The following is a 22,344-nucleotide window of genomic DNA, read 5'->3' as shown; positions in this document are numbered from 1 at the left end:
AAAATAATAGTTTTTATAATTAGAATTATTTTTCAAGAATAAAGATGTTTTTTCAATCTCAAATATTTTAATATGTAGTTTAGGTTTTGAATAAACTTCTGATGAAGGCATATGTAATTAAAAAAATATGCTGTGTATGTGATGGAATATATGAAATATGTATATATACTGTATATTAGCTTCTAGCTTCTATCAGTTACACAATTGCCATTTGTAAATGCACATACATACATACATACATACAAGAGTTCCTGTTTAAGTTACTTTATCAATCATTAATGTTGAATGATGCTAAAATTTTTTTTATCTGGTGTCTGATCTATTATCATCCAGATACTTGCAATGACTGATTATCATCTTATTTTGTGAAACAACTTTTCAAAAAAATGAATTCACCATATAAGAAGAGCTGTGTTTACAATTAGTTATATGATTTATAGCTTGTATCAATATGTTTGAGTTAACTTAATTTTAAAAAATAACAATAATACATAAATAAAATACATTGTATAGAATTATAGCTTTAGAAAAGATGTATAAAACACAGATTTATAATTTTTTGAATATCATAAATTATGCAGAAGTTGACTTTGTAATTCAACCGAATGTAATAATTTATTGCATTAAAAACTATATCAACTTTGAGCATTATTATTACTAAATAGAAGAAAATTTTCACTTTAAAGAATAGTCAGTCTTTTTTTGTTTAGTTTGTGTTTTGTGTAAATTAAGAATTTTCTCACATTTGGTAAGAATCATGTTTTTATTTTCTGGACAGCAGTGAAACTAGTTTTAATCTCTTTAGTAACATTTATGTTGACAAACTTTCTTTCTCAGCTTTCTACTATTTTTTCAACTTTAACAAATAAGATGGAGAGAATAACATAACAAATGGAGAGAAATCTTCTCAACAATACATAGATCTCTATTCCACCAGACTGAATTAACTGTTTTTTGAGCATAGATGACATCTGTCATCTTTCTTTTAGAAATCTATTGTCTTTTTTGTGACATACTTCTAAAATTACCTGTTGTGAGATGTAGGCCTTTTAAGTCAAGATGCTTAAAGGACCTATCATTCAATATACAATTTAAAATCAAATTTGCAAATTTACAGAATTTTGAACCGACTTAGCCACCCACTATACTTTTCATGAAGAACTTTCCTAAAATTCTTTTAAATCATGTAAACAAACTAATTTAAAAATGAAGTAATAGTATAGAGAGAAAAAAACTGGTACTGTATGGAAATTACTGAATGTCAATATAGAGCATGTCCAAAATTATAAATTAAACAATCTACTAATGTAGATAGATTCATTGAACATTCACCTAGCACGAGAAGCTTGTACTAGGAGCCTATCATACAGAACTCCAGGTTTTTTTGGTCTTCCTCATATTGACAGATTTTCATTTTAAAAAAAGTATAAAAAAAAAAAACAAAAAGACATTTTTGTACTGTGATCAATGCTCAAAGTTGTGTATTTGTGACATCTTTTTAACATCAAAATTAATTATAAACAAACTCTATTATCAAAATATTTATATTATGAGCACCTTTAAAGTGTTTTTCAACCTTTATTTTCAAGGAAAAGTCCCTGTAAAAACAATTAGAAAAATCATAATTTATGTTTGAATAGACCATATGAAATCAATCATACATGATCAATTTGACACAAATATATATTTCTTAATTTGTATCAAATTGCACTAATAACTTGTGCCAAGTATAAAAAAACAATACTGCCACATTTTAATTGGACTATAATATGGCTAGTTAATTAGTCTAAAATAAGTAATATCTTTATAAATGTAAGTGATTAAGCCACACTCTTGTATTAAATTAGAAATAGAATATTTTGGAAAAAAAGAAATCAAAATTATTTATCTGGAATGAAATTCAAATCCATAATGTCCGTTCTGCTAATCATGCTACCCAGACCATGCTGTGTATGTGATGGAATGTATGAATTACATATATATTGTATATTAGCTTCTAGCTCCTATCAGTTACACAACTGCCATTTGTAAATGCACATACATACAAGAGTTGCTGTTTGTTCTCTATGGAAATTATGGACTTTCAATACAGACCATGTCCAAACATTGACAAACTTAATCCATTTCCATGACATTTTTTATTTTACTTTTTAAGGGTAATAACATGATTATTTAAAGAAAGAGATAAGAAGCTACCATTTCTTTCTGCTTACGTCAAAACTTCTTTCCTTACTTAAACCATCGAATTCAGTCTTAAGAAGAATAAAACTCCTTTCTCCTCTCTCTCATCTTAATTGTAGATGACCAGATAGACGTCAGGGTGGTTAAAACATGAGTCTATTACCTGGGAAATCCGAGATCAAATCCGTGTGAGCAGCCCCAAGAATTTTTCAGATAAGATGTTGGACTCTATCCATTACCTTCCAGCCATCCCACAATGAGCATGATTAAAAATATTCTCATGCCCAGAGTGGAAAGAATAAAACAAATCTCAATTGTTTTATTCTTCTTAAGAAGGAATTCAATTTTTTAAGTAAAGAAAGAAGTTTTGATGTAAGCAGAAAGAAATGGTAGCTTCTTATCTCTTTCTTTAAATAATGATGTTATTACCCTTAAAAAGTAAAATAAAAACTATCATAGAAATGGATTAAGTTTGTCAATTCTTGTCATCTTGGCTTAATTTCTGATTATTCACATAGTCAAAACAAAACTAGTAGACAGATCTTTACTTATATATGTGGAGTTTCTGTACCAGATTGAAAACTAAAAATAAATAAGAGATTAAAAAGCCATTCTGGGAAAATTTTTTTATAATTATGAGTATTTTTCTAAATTTAAATGATTGATAAAATAAAAAGTATTCGTAATAAAATCCATTTTTGTTATCCTAAATGAGCAGTAAAAATAACATCTTTACAATAAATTAATACTTATTATGTTAATAAATTCATTTATGTCACATGTCCTATAGTCATTTGGTAAATTTAAAGTTAATTACTGCATAAAGAGAAAAATATATTTTGCTAACCTTGTCCTTGCCAAACTTTGCCACTTTTCCCACCGAGCTAAAGGAAAATGATTAAACTATTTTTAATATTAACTTTATAATACATCCTAAATCTAAAAAAAAAACTCAAATTTATAAATTTAATTTAAAAAACGACACGAGAAATATATTAAGTAGTAATACCTCAGGAGTACTAGGCTGTAACCACCTCCAAACTTTATAATCTTCTCCTTCTATAGTTTGCCGTTCAACTCTAACTCTAGATTCATTTTCTTCTAAAAATTTAACAGCTTTTTCCCATAATTGTAAATAAGATTTTCTGAAATGATAAAGGAATTATTTCAATCAAAAATTCTTGTGCTGATTTTTAAAGAATAAAAGTGAACAGTAAATTGTCAAGTTAAGATGATATAAATAAACAGTATAAAGAATGTAAACTATAACAGTTATACTTACAAGAGGAGGTAAAATATGGTCCTTGGAGATTTCAATAATACTGTTTGTGTGAATAAGTTTTGATATCAACCTTCGTTGAGCAAAGGGAAAATGCTTTTCAAAAATCTTCAGAAAAAGCAAAATTAAAAAATCCTAAGCGATTTGTAAGTTTTGCAGAATTCTTCTTCAAAGATTGCATAGTTCATCAGCACTGTGTATCACTCATATTCACATCACAAAGAGTGAATATTTTTCAAATCAATGCAGTTTTTACGTCAAATAATTGTGAATTACATAGGTAAATTGCATCTTTAATAGAAAATAAATAGACAAAATATAGACAATAAACAAAGTAATTTACAAATACTTTATGTAAAAATTTCATTGATTTGAAAAATTCACTCATCAAGATGCAAAACAGCAATCTCGCAAATATGAGTCGATCATGCTGCTCCAAACCACATGACCTTCGAAGAAAAGTTCTGCAAAACTTACATGTCAATCGAGATTTTTTAACTTCAATTTTATTAAAAATGTTTGAGAAGTGCACTTTCTCCTTTTGTTAAGTAAAGGTCATACCAAGGCTTATCCAAACAAACAATACCATTTGAAAACTCACAGGACCACATCCTAATCTTCCCTTGTTAGTATTAAATATTTTCCTATTCAAGTCATAAAATTATAAAAGTAAATTTATAAAATATTTTTCATTAAAAGTACATAAAAATTATTGGAGGATAAATTGCATTTATAATTTCATAAATTAAATCAAGAAACTACCTTTCAGCTGGTGGTATAAGCATATCTCGTACATGAGCAATAGCTAACACTGGTTCCACGTCTGAACTTGCTTTGCGTTTTTCATTTTGTTTCTTCAATAAATCTATTTAAAGATAAATATTTCATTTAATATGTGTAAATTACAGGATTTTAAAAATCTTAAAATTACAATAAAATAATAAATTTAAATAAGGTAATTATCTTAAAGTTTTTAATAATTTTTGAGGTTATTGAGTGTGTGCCAGCTTTTGTGAAAAGAACTTTAAAAGACCTGAATTTTTTTTTATCAGTATAATCTTTTTACCTTTTACCGAGTAGTTATAAAATGTTATTTTTGGAAAACTTAATTTAAGTTTGTTACCATACAATAAATTAAAATATGTCATGAAAATATCAACAGATATCCAGTGTTAAAAACTAAAAATCATATCTTTTTAGTTAAAATGAAACAATTTATTATTATACAATATTTCAAAACATTACTAAAATTTTATTTATTAACCATATAAGAATTTTTTAGTATTTTTTTTTAATATTACACACCCTTTTCAAACTTCATGCAAATAAATATGTTTAACTTATATAGTCTGCACCATGAAGCTTTAATAACATTATTAATAACAATAATGTTATTAAAGTTTCAGCCTACCAATCAAGTCAGTAAAAAATACAATGCAACAACATCAAAAACTACAAAAAATCTGTATACAAAAAAATTAAAATGTGTCACAAATTACAATTTTTCTTCTTCTCATCTACAGTCAAACCTGTTTTTATGCGCTCTTTTTATGTGCGATTTTTATTTGTGCGATTTTTTTAATGCGAATTTTTAATTTGTGCGGTATAGTTGGCGACTAGTCTCGTGCGATTCGTCATGTCTTACGTTGACTTATTATAGCTAAATAAACTTATTATAGCATAAATGCACTTATTATAGTAATATTATTGCATGAATATGCGAAAAATGAAATAATTTACTTTTTAAGTCAACAAAACACCACCTGGACAAAAATATGTAAAACAGACGATAGACCAGACGATGCAGTCAAGTGCTGACATCTGTTGTCAATAAATTCTATTTCGTACGGTTTTGAGTTATTTTCTATGTGAGACTTTTTTTATGCGGTCCCTGTTGACCGCATAAAAAAAATATTTTTTAATTGTGTCGCGAAAACTATTATTTACAGCCATTCGTGAAGTTTCGTGAGTTTTTTTTTATGCGTTTTTTTTAATGCAGTCCCTATCCCCCGCATAAAAACAGGTTTGACTGTATTTTATCCCAAGGCTATGTAGAGGTAGTCAGATAATTATAAATTTAAGAATTGTAATTGCTAAGCTATCTTTTATTCTCTAATCATGTTAAATTATCTATTTTAAATTCAATTTCTATATATCTCAGACAAAATATGAAAATGATAAATAGAAAAAAGTAATAAAAGTTAATTCCACACCTATTATGTCTTCAACCAATGAGAATACTTTCTTTTGTTCTAAAGCTTTCTTTTTCTTATATAATTTCATGGTAAAAAATATTCCAACAATTACTATGAGGACTGCAAAGTAACAGAAAAGCAATGTTATAATACACAATGTTGATAGATAAATATAAGATATCATATATTAATATATATAATAATATAAATTATAAAAATATTTAACGAGGAACAAATCAAAACTGAAAAAACATAAATATTAATCACCTTAGTAACCTTAGTTTTATTCCAGTATTATCTTATAAACAAAAAATGTTTTCAAACAGCTTGACTGTCCTGCTTCAGGTTAGTTATGCGTGTTCCATTTAGAATGTTCATTCTGTCACATTTTACATTCGAATTGACTTCAAATTTCAAATATTTTTGATATTTACATAATTTAAATTTACTTAATTAAATTTTACAAATAATGTATTCTATTTAAGTTTCTTTATTATAAACCAGAATACATTCCTTCAATCATTCTAGCTCACTCAAATAATCCATTTAGATATAAAGTAGTGGCATTTAGATTGTTGATTAGAAGGGTGTTTATCCATTGCACCAGTATGAAGGATACAATTATAGGAACTTAAGCACAGAAAGAGAATAGTGATGGCACAGAAAGAGAATAGTGATGGCACATGGGTACTTGATAAAAACTTACAGAACGTTTAGCACAAAAGCATATATTTGACAAGATACCACCCCAATGAAGAAAACATACCCCAGTTGAGTCTAGAAACACAGTGGTGGAATATGACAAGAGGCTGAAACCAATATACAAAGTATGTAACAGAGGAACAGAGGCCATGTAAAAGAGGCAGTATTATACACCAAATGCTGCAAGATGATAAAAGATATCATAGATAGGATCACAGTTTCAGTTTTTAGCATACCATTAATTAAAAGATGAAAGATTTGACAAGGATTTAATCTTCATTGGAGCCACAAATAGATCTCTTAGAAGCAGGATTAAAGAATACAAATATGATATTGAAAGAGAAAAACAAACAACAGTGTTATCCATATATGCCTCAAAACCAAAAACTGAAGCTAAATTGGAGCAAGCAGCATTGATTAAAAAGTGTTTTACTAGAGAATAAACTAAATTTATAGAGATGCTAGAGATATTTAAAACAGCCTTGAAAAGAGAGTGCATTAACATATGAGATGCAAATATGTTATATGCTTGGAAAGCTTTTTATGATAACCCCCCCAAAAAAAATTATAACAACAACTCAATTAACTCATGGGATGTTAATATAAAATTAAATAGAATACATTACAGGAGAGCTTCATTCATCTGAAAGCTGATCAACCGAAACGTCAGTTAACCAAAAGCGTTCCAGTCAGACTGTGTCATGCTGAATCAAATGTTTTTGATACTAGATTAACTTCCAAAATATAAATTTTTTGTTTTTATATTTTTCAATATATTTATTTTGTTTGTACGAAATACAGAAATAATTTTTAACAATACAATAGCTACGATTATTATTTTAAAAAATTTACGTTAGGCTTAACATCGACAAAAATTCAACGCAAAGCAACATGCAACGGGAAAAATTTCAACATGGGATAGGTTAATAAGTTTGATTCGTACATAATCGGTTATCCAAACAACCCAGTCCCCAACTGATTCAGATAAACGATGCTGTACTGTATTTGTAAATTAGGTAAATTTAAATTTTGTAAATATCAAAAATATTTGAAATTTGAAGTCAATTCAAATGCAAAATGTGACAGAATGAACATTCTAAATGGAACACATATAACTGACCTGAAGCAGGACAGTCAAGCTGTTTCAAAACATTCATTATTTTTAAGATAATACTGGAATAAAACTGATGTAACTAAAGTGATTAACATAAAAACAGTTAATATTAACTTAAATTTCATAATACAGATAGTCATGTGAAATTTAAGTTTAAACAATGTAAACTTCATGATACCCAATTTATAGATGAAGTGAAATGACAAAAATAATATTTATTTTATCATTGTACAGTACATTCATTGTACTATCATTTAATGTAGGGAAATGAATTAAACTTTTTGACATCTTTAATCAAGTCTTTTCAGCTTCAGATCCATTTAGATAAAGAGCTATTACTTTTTCTTATGTTGAAGAATAAACCCATAGTAAGATTTTACTTTTGTTAAAAATTATCATTATCATCATCAATAAAAAACTTTATTTAAGACTGAAGCAGACCATAAAAAAAAAACAAAATATATTTTAGAACAATATATTATTATTTCCAATTTTCACAATCCTACTGTACTATTCTTTTTGTTTCCTAACTGTGTAGATGAAGAAATGTACTTATAGAACTAGAAATAGTAGATAAGAATTCTCCACAGGACTGAATATTTCTTCTATAGATACTGATTATATTTTTGTGTAGGAATAGCTGATCTTAATACAACAGTATAAAGACATAATAAAAATGACTTTTATGAAAATTTATAAACATATTCTATAATTTCCATATCTTTTAAGCTGAGAACTACAATTCACATAACAAAATTGTTTATTAAAATTATAAACTAATATTCTATTTCAATTTAACTTTATAAACTGAGTTAAAAGTAAAATAATAAAATTAAAATTAAATTTTAATGAAGTAGTATTTATAGGAATGAGCCTATCACAATACTAATTTAATAATCAATAATATTTTCAATTCAAATTCGGTAATCTTGTATAACTTAAATCTACATTAACTATCTAATTAAGCAACAGCATTATTCAATATTAAAAGAATATAAAAATGCTTATTTTACAAACTTAATATACTTTGTTCATACCAAATTTCAAAGAGTAAATTTTACTAATTTTGATTTCTGTAAAAATGGTTTATAAAATTTTAATTTGTAAATCAATGTAATAAAATTATAAATTACAAAGTCAACTTTATCAACTGTCTTACTATTCAAAATTCCATCAAAAAATTTGTAACACTTCATCTACAGAATATTTCTATTCAATTATTTGAGAAAATTCAAAAAACCAATGGGATCAGGTAAAATTTCAATTCTAAAAACTTTAAATTAAAATCCGAGTAAAAAGCTACTCTTTAAAATCCGACTTCGAGTGAGTTAAGAAGACAAAAAAAGAACGAAAAGATGCTATACTTTCATAATTTTATTAATTCCATTTCCCAAATGCATTTTGCAACGCCTCATCCCACTGATGAGGCGTTGCGAAATGCATTTGGGAAATGGAATTAATAAAATTATGAAAGTATAGCATCTTTTTCGTTCTTTTTTTGTCTTCTTAACTCACTCGAAGTCGGATTTTAAAGAGTAGCTTTTTACTCGGATTTTAATTTAAAGTTTTTAGAATTAGAATATTTCTATTTTCAATTATTTGAGAGCTTATTCTATAAATTTTTTGTCATCATTAGTCAGTATTAAACACTAAATAAAATGAAACTAAATATAAAATTCATAAAAAATTAATAAATTTTTTAAAATATTAACTGAAAAATATATTAAAATTGCAACAACACATTAATAAATTCAAATATGTATTATGTACGTACAACATTGTTGTTATCATACAAGATTATAAAAATGTAAGAATCTGATTATTAAATTTATTTCTCAAAATATATTTTATATACATCAAAATATTTTTAATAAACAACTATACTTACTCAATGCAAAACATAATAATTTGAAAGATGTTTGTAAAAAAGCTTGCCAAAATCTGCACCATAGAGATTTTGTTGCTATCACAGCTTCTAATGAATGAACTTGTGTCAAATTTTCAGCAATCTTTCCATGTTCATTATAAATGCTGTATGAACAATAAAAAAAAAAATTATTTTAAAAATAGATTAATAATGTTATAATTTCATTTATTCATAATAATTTTTGTTATTTAATTATTGATTTACTTCCAATAAAGTAAATATTTTGACAAAATTTATATATTTGAATTGTGACATAATTTTTTGACATGTATAATTTTGTTATATTCACGTTATATAATATATATGTAGGACAAGACTTAATAAATCAATTTCTTCATATAATTTTTAAAACATTCAATTAATTTTCATTTTGTTAATAAAATTAACTTAATAAATATTACAAGGCTCAACAAATACCATGCATCAATGGCCAGATAAGATAGAAAGATCAATGATAGTGTTGTAAATTTTATTAAAACCACTTGAATATTCAAATCATCCAACATTAACAATTATCAACATTAATCATTGCAAAATATCTGCTTTCTGTTCTGCATCTGATATTATGATTATGATAATATGATAGTGAATGAAATGTTTCAGAAAAAAATTAATAATAATTTGCCATTTTTATATCATATCATATATCAAAAGATTCACTTTAAAATAGCATTGAAATTTTTATTACTGAATGGTTTCATGGAGGGAAAGAATTCAGACAGTCATTTCAAAATGCTATTGAAGTTAGAAAACTTCAATAGCATCAATTTTTGGTGTCAGTATCACAATCTCAACAACATCTACATACAATTTACAACAACCATAGATTTCTAATTTACACAATATTTTAATGACATTAATCAATAATGTGTTCATTAATTTGTGTAATTCAGGAATTACTACTGATTATATAAATCTTAATTTCAAAATCCTTCTAGAGCAGGGATGGGCAATCTATAAAGCAAAATTTTCTCATGTGCCAACTAAAATTTTTAAGAGCATATTACTATTTGATGTCTTTAAAGTATTGAAGGAACTTTTCAAATAAAAATCTATATACATGAACACTTTACAAACCTGAAAAATCTGTTATGAAACACAAAATATGTATATATGTTACTGCGAATGATCGATATCTGGAAAATGTTCACACAGTCGTTTCGTGTATGTACAAAATATTTACAAAATATCATTATTTCTCACTTACACCAGCAAATGTTGACATTCAGCATGCACTGATGGTGAATGGCGAATAAAAATATTTTTATTACGTTAAGACAAAATTCAACTTTTTAATATGTCAAAATAGGAGAAAGCTTAAGTAACAGCACATGCAAATAAACTGTTGAACCTAAAATGAATAGTACATTCTAAATCATTAAAGAAAATAATACAATAATAAACTTACACATAAATTACGTGATTAACATTATACGATCTTATTTATTGCAACAACTTAAACTGTTATGGCACTTTGAATTGCACAAGACCCCCTTTGCTTTTATAACTGCATTTATTCGTGGAACACTTCTTTTTACAATGACAGCGTTTGTCCTCCACTTTTCGAATTAGCTGCAGCTGCTTCTCAGCAATATTTCTTGAGAAGAAATCTCATCCATGGAAAGTAACTTTTCTTTACAAATTACGAACTGATTATGGGTATAAAGCTGACAAACCAATCCCCACCTCACGGGATCAAAAGAACAAAAAACATCATCCAGTGACAAAGTGAGCAGTTTCCACCAAACTGTTACCCAAAAGGATTTGGTGACAGACTGCCACCTCTCTGTCGACACCGGCTTCTTGGGTGTGATTTCGACCTCCACCAAAGCTTATCTGTGCTTGTCAACATACACCGGCAGCTGTTCGAATGTATAATAATATAACCAAATATTTGGTCTTTCACCAACTTATTTTGTATGTGTCGACATTCACCGGAGAATATCAACATTCTCTAATTTCGGTCTTTCACAGTAACATATATATATAAAAATGTTGGATATTTATTTTTCAAAATAAGTTCTGAGTTGTAAACTGGAGCGCTAAGTTGTTGCATGTCATACTTGCCAAGAGTTGCCTACCCATTTTAGAGTCAAAAGCACTTAAATGACAAAATAAAAGTTTACTTTTTATATGGTAAGAATAAAAAATAGCAAGAAATAACATATTAAACCACTATTCAAATTATGAATTTGACATTAAAATTGTAGCAGGATGTATATATTTTCAAGTAGCAAATAAAAACACAATCTGCAAACCATGAGTACATATTAAACCAGCTTCCATTCAATGTTTAGATATTTATTTCAAAGATCTACATAAGTTATTGAATTTTAAATATCTCCAGCCATAATTTTATCCATTAAAAAATAATAATAAAACATAATTAAAAGCTCAAAAATTAAAAAAACTATAATTAGTAAAAATTTGTTCAAGTAACTTAGTAATTTAAATTTATTATTCAAGCTGTCATTTCAGTAATTTGGATAGTTGGTGATAAATTATATATATGTACATACATACATATAATTATATACTGTATATTATACATGCATACATTATACGAAACAAAGCTATTTTATTTTTTGGTGTCTGAGACTTTTACTATGGAGAAATTCAAACCTTGACTTAAAAATAAATGACAGTTTTAAATTATTATATAGAAATTATTTAAAATAAAAAACTTTTTTATAATTATTCAAGGTAAATGAAATTATTATTACTACTAATGATCATAAATTATAAATTTAAATACTTTCAAATGTAGTGTATATTAGTTATATGTGAGTTATTTTTTAGATTTAACTAACAGAACTTCGCTGATTTAATCAGTTTAATTACTATTAGATGATATTGCCAAGTTCAATTCAATGGGGACATTAAAAGATAAACAACTATATAAGATTATAAGATATAATTAATGTTTTACTCATTTAATAACAGTTGTTTAACAACATATATTTAAAAAGACTAATTTTTCAGAACGATATCTTGACAGCATTATGATCTTTTAAACCATTTCTAATAGTTTTTATTTCTATAGAGCTTGCCATCAAAATAAATAAAACAAAATGTCCCTTTACACCAATATACTTGTACATATTTTTGATCATATTTAAATAATAAAGTTTTATCCATGAATTCAAATAATAGATAAACCTGACATTTTTTTAATCTCCAATAATTAACTTGCTGATATTGTAATTAAATAATCTTTTAACATTTTTTCTGACAGAATTATGAAATATGAAATGTTTCGAAACAAAAATAACATTTTAATAATTACTTCATTATTATTTAACAATTTTATTTTAAATTGGTTTATTTTTTATATTCAATGTTAAGAATGCATTAAAACAACACAAAACAAATATAAAAAATATAAAAAAAATGCAAACAACAAAATATAAAAATAACTTTTATCTATTTATATTAAATAATTATGTAAACAAAAAATATAATTTAATATCCTTACGTAATTCCCCAGTCTTTATTCTTCATTATCAAATCTAATGCTTTACTAAAATTTTCTTCAAATGTTTCTCTTTGCTATAATAAAAATTTATAGTAATTTAACTGATAATATTTATTAGTCAATCAATTATTTATTGATAATAAAATGTATTAAAATACATTTGAAGACAAATTCTCAATAATCCAAATTAAAAATAATGAAGTGGTTTTTTTTTGAATTTCTGTGGTAAATTTCTGAAATATAGTAACAAAGGTTAATGTTACCCTAGGTATCGAGATGGCGGCTCGTCTCTGATCCCAGCAATCAGAAGAAAGAAAACAGTGGGGATGCACGTTCTAACCTAACCTAACCTATTCTAATAATTATGGTATTTTATTAGAATAGGTTAGGTTAGGTTAGAACGTGCATCCCCACTGTTTTTCTTTCTTCTGACTGCTGGGATCGGAGACGAGCTGCCATCTCGATACCTAGGGTAACATTAACCGTACAAATAATAATAATAAACTTTATATTTGTATTCATTTTTATTTGCTGCCTCATCTCAAAAATTCTTAATATCAACTAATGCTTTATAAAAATTGTGAATATTTCAAATTTTGAGCAAGAAGAAAAGGACTTATGGAAATAATTCATATTTGATATATGATAATGATTGTTGAATTACACACAATTTTATTGAATTAATTTTGAAATAGATGTTTGCTTATGAAAAACAACACCAAGCAGTAGTAATGCAAACTAAAACTTTATACTATTTTAGATCAAAACAAAGAAATTTTACTGTTGCGTGCAATGTATAATGTATCTAGTAGAAATTTTTTATTATATTGTATCAAAAATAGATTAAATATTTTTTAATTTTTTTAAAAATGCAAATAATAATAATATGACAACAAAATTTAATAATTATTTTAAATTTTGTTTAATTTTTCTATGAAAAACATGTTTCTTCTTTTCATCCAGTATATTCATACTGCATTTTTAATACTTTTAACATCTATATTAATTTCTTAAAGATTAAATTTAAAAAATTTTAAATTTATCATTATTATAAATATTTTATAATAAAATAAAATACTTTCTGAAAATAAATTGTGTTTTAGTCATTACAAACATTTGCTTCATATATATTAGAAATATTCTACTTCATATTTCATACCATAAGCTAATCAATTTTAACAAAATCTTGTTTATCAAACTGTAAAATTCATATGAAATACATATTTTAGTATGATTGTTTTGTGTTTACTGTAGGATAACTGATTAGAAGGTATCTCATACTTCAAATATATTCTGAAGTACAGTAGACCCCCCATAACACAGTAGATACATTTTGTGTTATATGAATCCGTGTTGTACGAGTCACTTAAATACATGAGCCAATCAGAGCCCAGTACATGTGGAGTTTAAGGGCTACGGCTGTTTGAAAGGTTTTCTTCCATAAAAATTAATTGATTCTAGACTAATTTGACTCAACATTTCCAAATCACGTATATTTTTTTGAGAATAATTCATATAAATTATGCTATAAACAAAAAATTGCAGGATTACTTACCGAGTGTGCACCGTTCGACAACACCATTGCTTAAACTCGTTTTCGTCGCGGAGCGGCTCATTGAACAGCGGGCGCGTTTCCTGATCAGCAAATTTTTCGCGAAAAAATAACTTAACTTTGGAGACATCATTAATAAAAATATAATTTTTATGGCTGTTGAATAATAAATGTCTTTTAGTAGGTCCAGTGCTCATTTAAACTCAACAGTTTGTACAATATCCACTATTGCTTCAGATTCGACCAATCCTGCCGCGACACGAGTCGGCGATGACGTTTTACCATGTTATACAAGTCTCTTTTAGCGTGTTATACAAATACAATCGCAATTTTTTTGCCGTGTTATACGAATCTGTGTTATAGGGGGTCTACAGTGATTATTATTGTTCCTTTTTTTGAATACATAATAATATCAATAATTTTTTCTTTTGATTAGTCGTACAAAAGTAAATTATATTCATCCTAATCTCATAGCATTGAATAGACAACTAACTGATAAACAAAATAATGGATTATTTCTATTAAATATTTTTATTATATAATAGTTACAACTTTCATATAATTTACTGCTAAAAAATTAGAAATTATCAAAATCTTTCTGAATAATAAAATGCTAGTATATCATTTCTAACATTTCAACTAAAACTGATATCAAATAACAGTGAGAAAAGTTATTTTATTCAACAAAACTATGTAAGCCCTAAATCATATCTTATATAATAAGTAAAAAATAATGCATATTGTTTTTACTTTTAGCCATGTATAGGTATTGAAACCATAAACGTAAATCAATTTTAAAAAATAATAACAATTCCATAAATTATTAGTTTTTCATATTAAAGATTATTAAAACTCAGTATAATTTACTTTAAAACAAGAAATGACTGATCATTTTAGTATAATTTACTTAGTATTAACTATTTTAATTCCATTACCTGTGTATCACACATTTCAATTAATGCAACTTTTGCATCTTTATAGGATAAAGATCGAGATGCTTGTTTTTCATTGCACTCATATGCACCTGAAAAGTCATCATTTTAAATTAATTGATATTATAATCTTAAAGCTAAAAATAATGTATTAAATTTTCTAACAAAATATTTTCTAAATACAAATTGAATTCTGTACATACTTTTGCTAATTTTTCAAATACTTCAGTATTATTTAATAAAAAGAGTATATACAGTATAACAGAATAAATTTTATACTAATTTATAAGTGGAATATTTCTTTATAAAGTTTTCAAAATTTACATATATGTTGAAATACGAAATTTTTTTATCAAAATCTGTTTAATGAAAGCTAAAAAACAGTTTATGTTTATGCACATTTTTTACACACATTGTTTATGTTGTAACATGTGTCTATTTATGACTGACTAACCTGTCATGGAATGCAGCCAGTCTTTTCAACCATGTTTGTTTTTTTGTCGTTGTTTTCATTAACCTGAATAGTGTACACTCCCAACCTTTCAGTACCTTTCTATAGACTCGTCTACTGACTTTCCTTGTCATTTCTGTAACTGTCATTTTTTTAGTTGCTGAATAAACAGCTTTTTCTTAAAACCCAGTGTTTTCAGTTGCACATGACCTAATGGGTATGTTTGTTTACAGTAAGCTTAATTGTGTTATATTAGTATTATTTATATATTCTTAGTTTTTAGTGATTGTTGTCAAGCTAAATGGATAGAAAACAAAAAGAAAGAATTTTGAGGCTATTAGAAATTGTGGAAAAAGAGAAGAAGGAAAAAAGAAAATCCAGGTACAATTTAAAGTCATTTTTGTAGTATTTATGAAAGAAGAAAACTGAAGAAAAATTAGTGATGAAATTTGCCATGTGTCCGAGAAAATACACCATATAGTTTGTGTTCAAGTTGCAAATTAAAGTCATTTGTTTACTGACAAACCCACTATTGAAGCACTTGAAGTTATTCTCCAATGATGAGTTAGAAGACAATGTAGATAGACAGGATCAAGAAACACTGTCAGAGCAATCTGGAGATGATGAAACAGAAATTGAAATAAAGCCTGAATATACAAGAAGGAATGGAAAAACTAAATGGGGAATTCACTTTCCTCCATGTAATAGACGAACAGCTGATCACAATTTAGTTAAGACACCTTCCTGGTGTGAAAGCACAAAATGATGTAAATTCACCTGTTTCTGCTTGCAGGTTATTTTTTACAAATAAAATTTTGGATGACATTGTGAAGTATACAAAAAATATGTTCAAACTGTATCTGGGAACGAAATGTCAAGGAGTAAAATGGAGGCTTTTATTGGTCTTTTCTACATGGCACAAATTCTTAGAGCTCTGCACCTAAAGTTATTCAATTTGTGGTCAAACTGGGTTGGAATTCTTTCATAACTGCATGAATATACAAAGGTTCAAGTTTCTGATTAAATCCTTAAGATTCGATGATGCTAAAACTAGGATACAGCAACAAAACTTTGACAAGCTTACTCCAATATGTGATGTTTGGTCTAACATTGTGAAAAGTGTAAAATTAATGCTAACTTTGTCATAAATATTCCTCATAATTGACAAGATGCTTGAATCATTTAGAGGTAATTGCACTTTTAGGCAATACATAAAAAATAAACCAGCAAAGTAAGGTATTAAGATATCTGCCATGACTTGTGCAAAGACTTTTTATATCATAAACATGGAAGTGTATATGGGGCAGCAACCAAAGAGCCCTTTTACAGTAGAAAATTCAGGACTAGCTATAGTATCTAGACTTGTTCAGCCAATAAGTGATACTGGAAGGAATGTGACCACTGATAATTGGTACATTTCTATACCATTAGCGAAATGCCTTCTAAAGAATCACAGGTCAACATTAGTTAGAACATTACAGAAAAACAAGAGAGAGATCCTGCCCGAGTTTACAAACACAAGAATTCTCTCAGTAAACTCAAGTATATTTGCTTTTAGAGGAAAAATGACTTTAGTAGTCTACAGCACCAAAAAAATGGAGTTGATCCACTCCTCTCTAGAATGCATAGCACTGATGAAATTGATCCAGAATCCGAAAATGCTAAAAAGCCATTTATTCTTACATTTTATAACTTCAAAAAAGGGTGAGTTGATGTAGTTGATGAGTATATGGCAAGATACTCGATAGCAAGAACCAGTAACTGTTGGCTGCTTACCTTGTTTTTTTAATCTTTTGAACATTATTGGGTTAAACAGCTTTATTATTTACAACATCAAAAAGGAGAGTTCAACATACTGAGGCAGAACTATCTCAAAGAACCAGTGAAGGAACTATGTCGTAATTATTTGATAGAACACAATCATCAGCCAGGTCTTCCTCAACAACTAAAAAGAAATATTACATGTTGGGACTGGAAGAAGAGGTAAGACAGCCTTGAGAAGATGAAAGACCAGCTACTGTACAGTACTTGGACATAAAACTGAAAATCAAAGATAAAAGGTCACATTTGATAGCACATCATTTGCAATGAATATACAACTGCAGCTTGTATCAGTGTGCAACTGAAAGTGTTCCAGAGTCTGATGATGACTAAGTTAAATTTTGAATATTGTATATTAAGCTTACTATCACACAAGTGCTGTGGAATAATATTTTATTATGTTTCACACAAATGTTTAATTCATTAGAGTTTTTTCTGTGATATTTTCATACAATATACTTTCAGTGAAGTTTTTTGTCCTTTTTAAAAATTCAAAAAATCTCCTACTTTATGTTAAATAAATATTAACGTTAATGTTTAATATGTTTTCTTTTAAATAATTTTCAGTTTAAAAAAATTTCAGATATTCTCTTTATTATAAAAATATCCACAACTGTGAGCAACCCATGAAAAAGTTTTTTCACACAACACCTTGTGAGTTAAGAAATATTACACAAGATTTTTTGAAATTTTTGGGTGAAGAGTCAACTTTTGGCTCAAACCTATGCAATATTTTAATTTTTGATCTATATATGTAGACATTTCAAGTTCCTGAGACAACTTAGGTGATATTATCAATATCCTGACAGAGGGATCATGAATAAAACTGTTTAGTTATGAATCCTGTAAACACACACAAAAGAGATATTTAACCAGAGATATGGTAGCATCACTTCATTTTTATCAATAAAACTCATTATACTCATTGTTATTTACCGTATTTTACGGACTATAAGATGCACTTTAATTTTTAAGCAATTTTTTTTTAAAAAAAATACCTATAAGACGCTACAGACTATAAGACGCACCTGAATTTTGGAGGCAATTTTTCGAAGAAAAAAGTGCATCTTATAGTCCGTAAAATACGGTATTTATTTTTTTTTTACATAATTCATAAACTCTTTAGATTAAAAAAAAAAACAAAATTATATACTAATCAAAAATCAGTTGTAAAAGTAAACACTTTTGTAGCTGGTCTAGAAACAGTCAATAACAATAATAATTATTACATATTATAAATTTATTCTTAAAATGTTAAATTTTCTTAACACTTACAAGAAAAAAAAAATTAATATAGTTATACATTAGTAGTTAAAAATAAGATCTGTATAAAAAGATCATTCAAAACTAATCTTTTTATACAAATGTTCTTTTTTCAATTTCATTATGGTGAAAGTCTAATACAAATAAATGATTAAAGTTTCATCTTGATACATGAAATTTTATTCGGTATATATGCTATAGCATGAATACTGTATAACATTAGCTTATTATCAAGTATATCTCCAAAGCCTGAATGGAGGTCATGATTCTCTTAAATATTGTGTCATAAAGATGTCATACTTTATCCTGACTTATATTATTCAAAATTGCTCAATTTGACCTTGCAAATGATATATTATTAGTACAGGGTTAGAAGCTGATGGAAATTCAATTGTTTTTCTGTTATGTCCCACATATGTTCAATAATAGAAGTCTGATGAAATAGAGGCCATGAGAAGATATTCACATTCTGAAGATCTTACTTGTCAGATTAGTAGTAGTATGAGCATAAGCATTATGTTCTTGAAAGAATACATTATTTTCATTTACCAAAAATGAAAAAAACTGATTTAATGCTATTATTAATGTAATACTGAGCACCGACTTCATGAATTCAATGGGAGATTTTAAGACATATCCTGACTTCTCAAATTATAATACTAAGAGTTTGAGGCACATGCCTCTCTCATACATTGTCTTTCCCCTTTTTTACTCTTCTTAATATCCCTAATTTGTCTATCACTAGAAAATAAACTTTAATCCATGAACACAATCCCTATCACTATATCCAATTAATCCTGTTATGACACCACCAAAATCATTCATGACTACAAGGCATAGTAACTAGCATGCAAGTCAATAGAATATGTAATCTCATATATTAGTCAACTAAGCAGTTTATAATGATACAGGAAGTATATAAGCAGGCTACAGAACTTATCTGTGTAGCAGTTTGTAGCAGTGAATTCTGTCCAACCTCTGTCATTGAGTCAAGAAGCATCTACAAGACTTTACTATTACTCACTGGGACTTGCAATGATGCACAGTTAAAACTTTCCATACAACATTGCATGCAATATCTCAGAATAAGATATTCATATAACCCAATCTGTTACTTCTTATAAACTCAGAGATGGACATACACAAATGTTTAAGAAGAAAGAAAGAAATGCTATTAAACAATAAAACTAAATAATAAATCTTAAAAATTATGGACTGTACAGATAAGTAAGGCTATTCACATAAAACTGCTAAGTAAATCGGCAAAGATTTAACCATTTATTCTTATTTCATCTCTTATCCAATTTAACCAAACTTTATGATAATGTTTACTCTTTCATGATGTTACACTTTCAATTTCTACTGATATACAGGGTGTATCAGTACAGTGGTTACAAACTTTCAGGAGAGATAGAGTACACCTAGACAATGGGAAATCACATAGCAATGCATGTAGGGATTGCAATCCAGCAGTGTTTTCAATCCAGCTGGATTTTTGGTGGATTGAAATCATTCCAGCTGGATCCAGCGCGGATCCAGCGTGGATGTATTTTTGGTGCAATAAAGTGTTATCTGTCTATCTAGAACTCTACTAATACACTTATTTGGAAAGAACACCTCTTATGGTATACTCTGCTTCAAGACTCAAGTTCTTGAATTCAAGAAACCCTTTTACATCTTTATCTAAGGACTCAACTAGTTTGTGAGCCTTACTCGAATGTTTCCCAAGAAAATGCTATCAGGATCTTTGTAACTTTGGAACACCCACTTTACAATCGTTGCAAGAACTTTTGGACAACTAAATGAAATGAACTATGCTAGTCGACAATCGACGTCTCCTGGCGTATATTAATTTGCAGTCCAGAATGCACCATACTATGCACTGCCTTTCTACGACAACCATTCCAGGTGTTCTCTGTATTACGGCATCTCACAATGCCATCGCCATACGGCCACGTGCATTCAATATATCACCATCTGTACTACGTATCCTGGAATTATAATACGTACATCTAGCGCTACTCATACAGAAACACTTAGCTCATTAACTTTCTTTGGTTGTCATGCTTTAATTTTTTTTTTAGGTTAAGTTTAATTTATTTTTAATTTAACTGTTCTTAATGTAATATTGTATCATCCTATCCTAAAGTCTAGTTGGAATGAAATGTCTACTGGAAATACCCTATATTGTAACCTTGCCAGGCCTTCTGGCAAGGTACCCCCACCTCATGTCACTACCATGTATTGTAACAATCTTCACCATCTATTCTACTCTGCCGATCTGTAAACAAATACCAGCAATTCAATCTGTCTTTTTGTATAAATTATGCCTTATGTAACTACTTATTCTCATCTGTAATTCCATTACTTATTGCAACTCATGTAACAACTATGGTACAACCATTCCATCTAGATGTTTAATTCTTTCTTTATATTTATATACCATAAATACTGTAAAAATGTTACACTCAGCTATGTTTTGACGGTAATGAGTATGCTGAGTATGCGAAATTCAACAACAGGTATATACCTGTTGTTGAATTTCGATCCTCTTTCTTTTTATCGTTTCTTAAAAGTTTGAAAACAGTGAGATTACGTCGGTATACAATGCGAAAATTATTAGACCTGGCAGTACATCTATGTATCTTGTTTAAAAAATGGGATGTAATTAAGCACTATTCTTTTTATATTTATTCCAAACACATTTTATGTTCTATAGTTAATGTATTTTTTTGTAACTGAGGAAGATCGTTAAAAGCGATTGAATACATTATTATTTTATTAAATTTTGCTAGATTGATTAAGGTATAGTTTATTTACAAGTAATTTAATTATTAGTGTTAGAAAAGTAGTGAGAAAGTAATTAGTAAGTAATTAGTAGCAGTCTAGTAGTTAACAAAGCGGCAACGCGACAACGTAGACTTTTGCGCAATTATTTAGAAAGTTAATTGAGTATTTGCAGATCTGCAACGCTGGATCCAGCTGGATTGCTGGATGAAGGATCCAGCAATTGCAATCCCTAAATGCATGGTCAGAAACGCTTTCCTGGCACGGTAGTGACGATACAAAACACAAGAAAGGAAGGACACGAACAGGGTGAGAAAACATGTTTATTATTCTTAGTACAGCAAAAATGTTGGGATGTCTTTGGGTAGAGATGTGAGACCTGCATCACAACCCGGGATCGTAATTTTGAACACCTTCTTTGATTTTTCTTGTACTAAGAATAATAAACATGTTTTCTCACCCTGTTTGTGTCCTTCCTTTCTTGTGTTTTGTGTCATCACTACCACGCCAGGAAAGCATTTCTGACCATGCATTGCCACGTGATTTCCTATCATCTAAGTCATAGGTGGGGAACCTGCGGCCTCCGCGAGGTTCTTGTGCGGCCCTTTGCCACCTAGTACAAAATGGTAGAGTTTCGTTTCAAACAACTATTGTACATCAACGCC

The 22,344-nt window shown here is 27.8% G+C and overlaps 1 protein-coding gene across 1 annotated transcript in view; it reads right to left on the bottom strand.

The window, feature by feature from the left end:
- LOC136974896 (inner nuclear membrane protein Man1-like) overlaps nucleotides 1–22,344 on the bottom strand; it is a 50,677-nt gene that overhangs the window by 2,301 nt on the left and 26,032 nt on the right. Inside the window, exons 5-11 of the mRNA XM_067269881.1 lie at nucleotides 15,361–15,449; nucleotides 12,874–12,947; nucleotides 9,360–9,502; nucleotides 5,674–5,775; nucleotides 4,223–4,325; nucleotides 3,191–3,326; nucleotides 3,029–3,065 (exon numbers count right to left, since the gene is read on the bottom strand). Of these exons, the coding sequence (XP_067125982.1) occupies nucleotides 3,029–3,065; nucleotides 3,191–3,326; nucleotides 4,223–4,325; nucleotides 5,674–5,775; nucleotides 9,360–9,502; nucleotides 12,874–12,947; nucleotides 15,361–15,449 (684 nt within the window). The remainder of the gene's footprint in view (nucleotides 1–3,028; nucleotides 3,066–3,190; nucleotides 3,327–4,222; nucleotides 4,326–5,673; nucleotides 5,776–9,359; nucleotides 9,503–12,873; nucleotides 12,948–15,360; nucleotides 15,450–22,344) is intronic.

The sequence above is a fragment of the Centruroides vittatus genome, unplaced genomic scaffold, assembly GCF_030686945.1.
Source record: "Centruroides vittatus isolate TY-2023 unplaced genomic scaffold, ASM3068694v2 contig_359, whole genome shotgun sequence".
Lineage (NCBI taxonomy): Eukaryota > Metazoa > Arthropoda > Arachnida > Scorpiones > Buthidae > Centruroides > Centruroides vittatus.
This window is presented reverse-complemented; position numbering and strand designations above follow the sequence as displayed.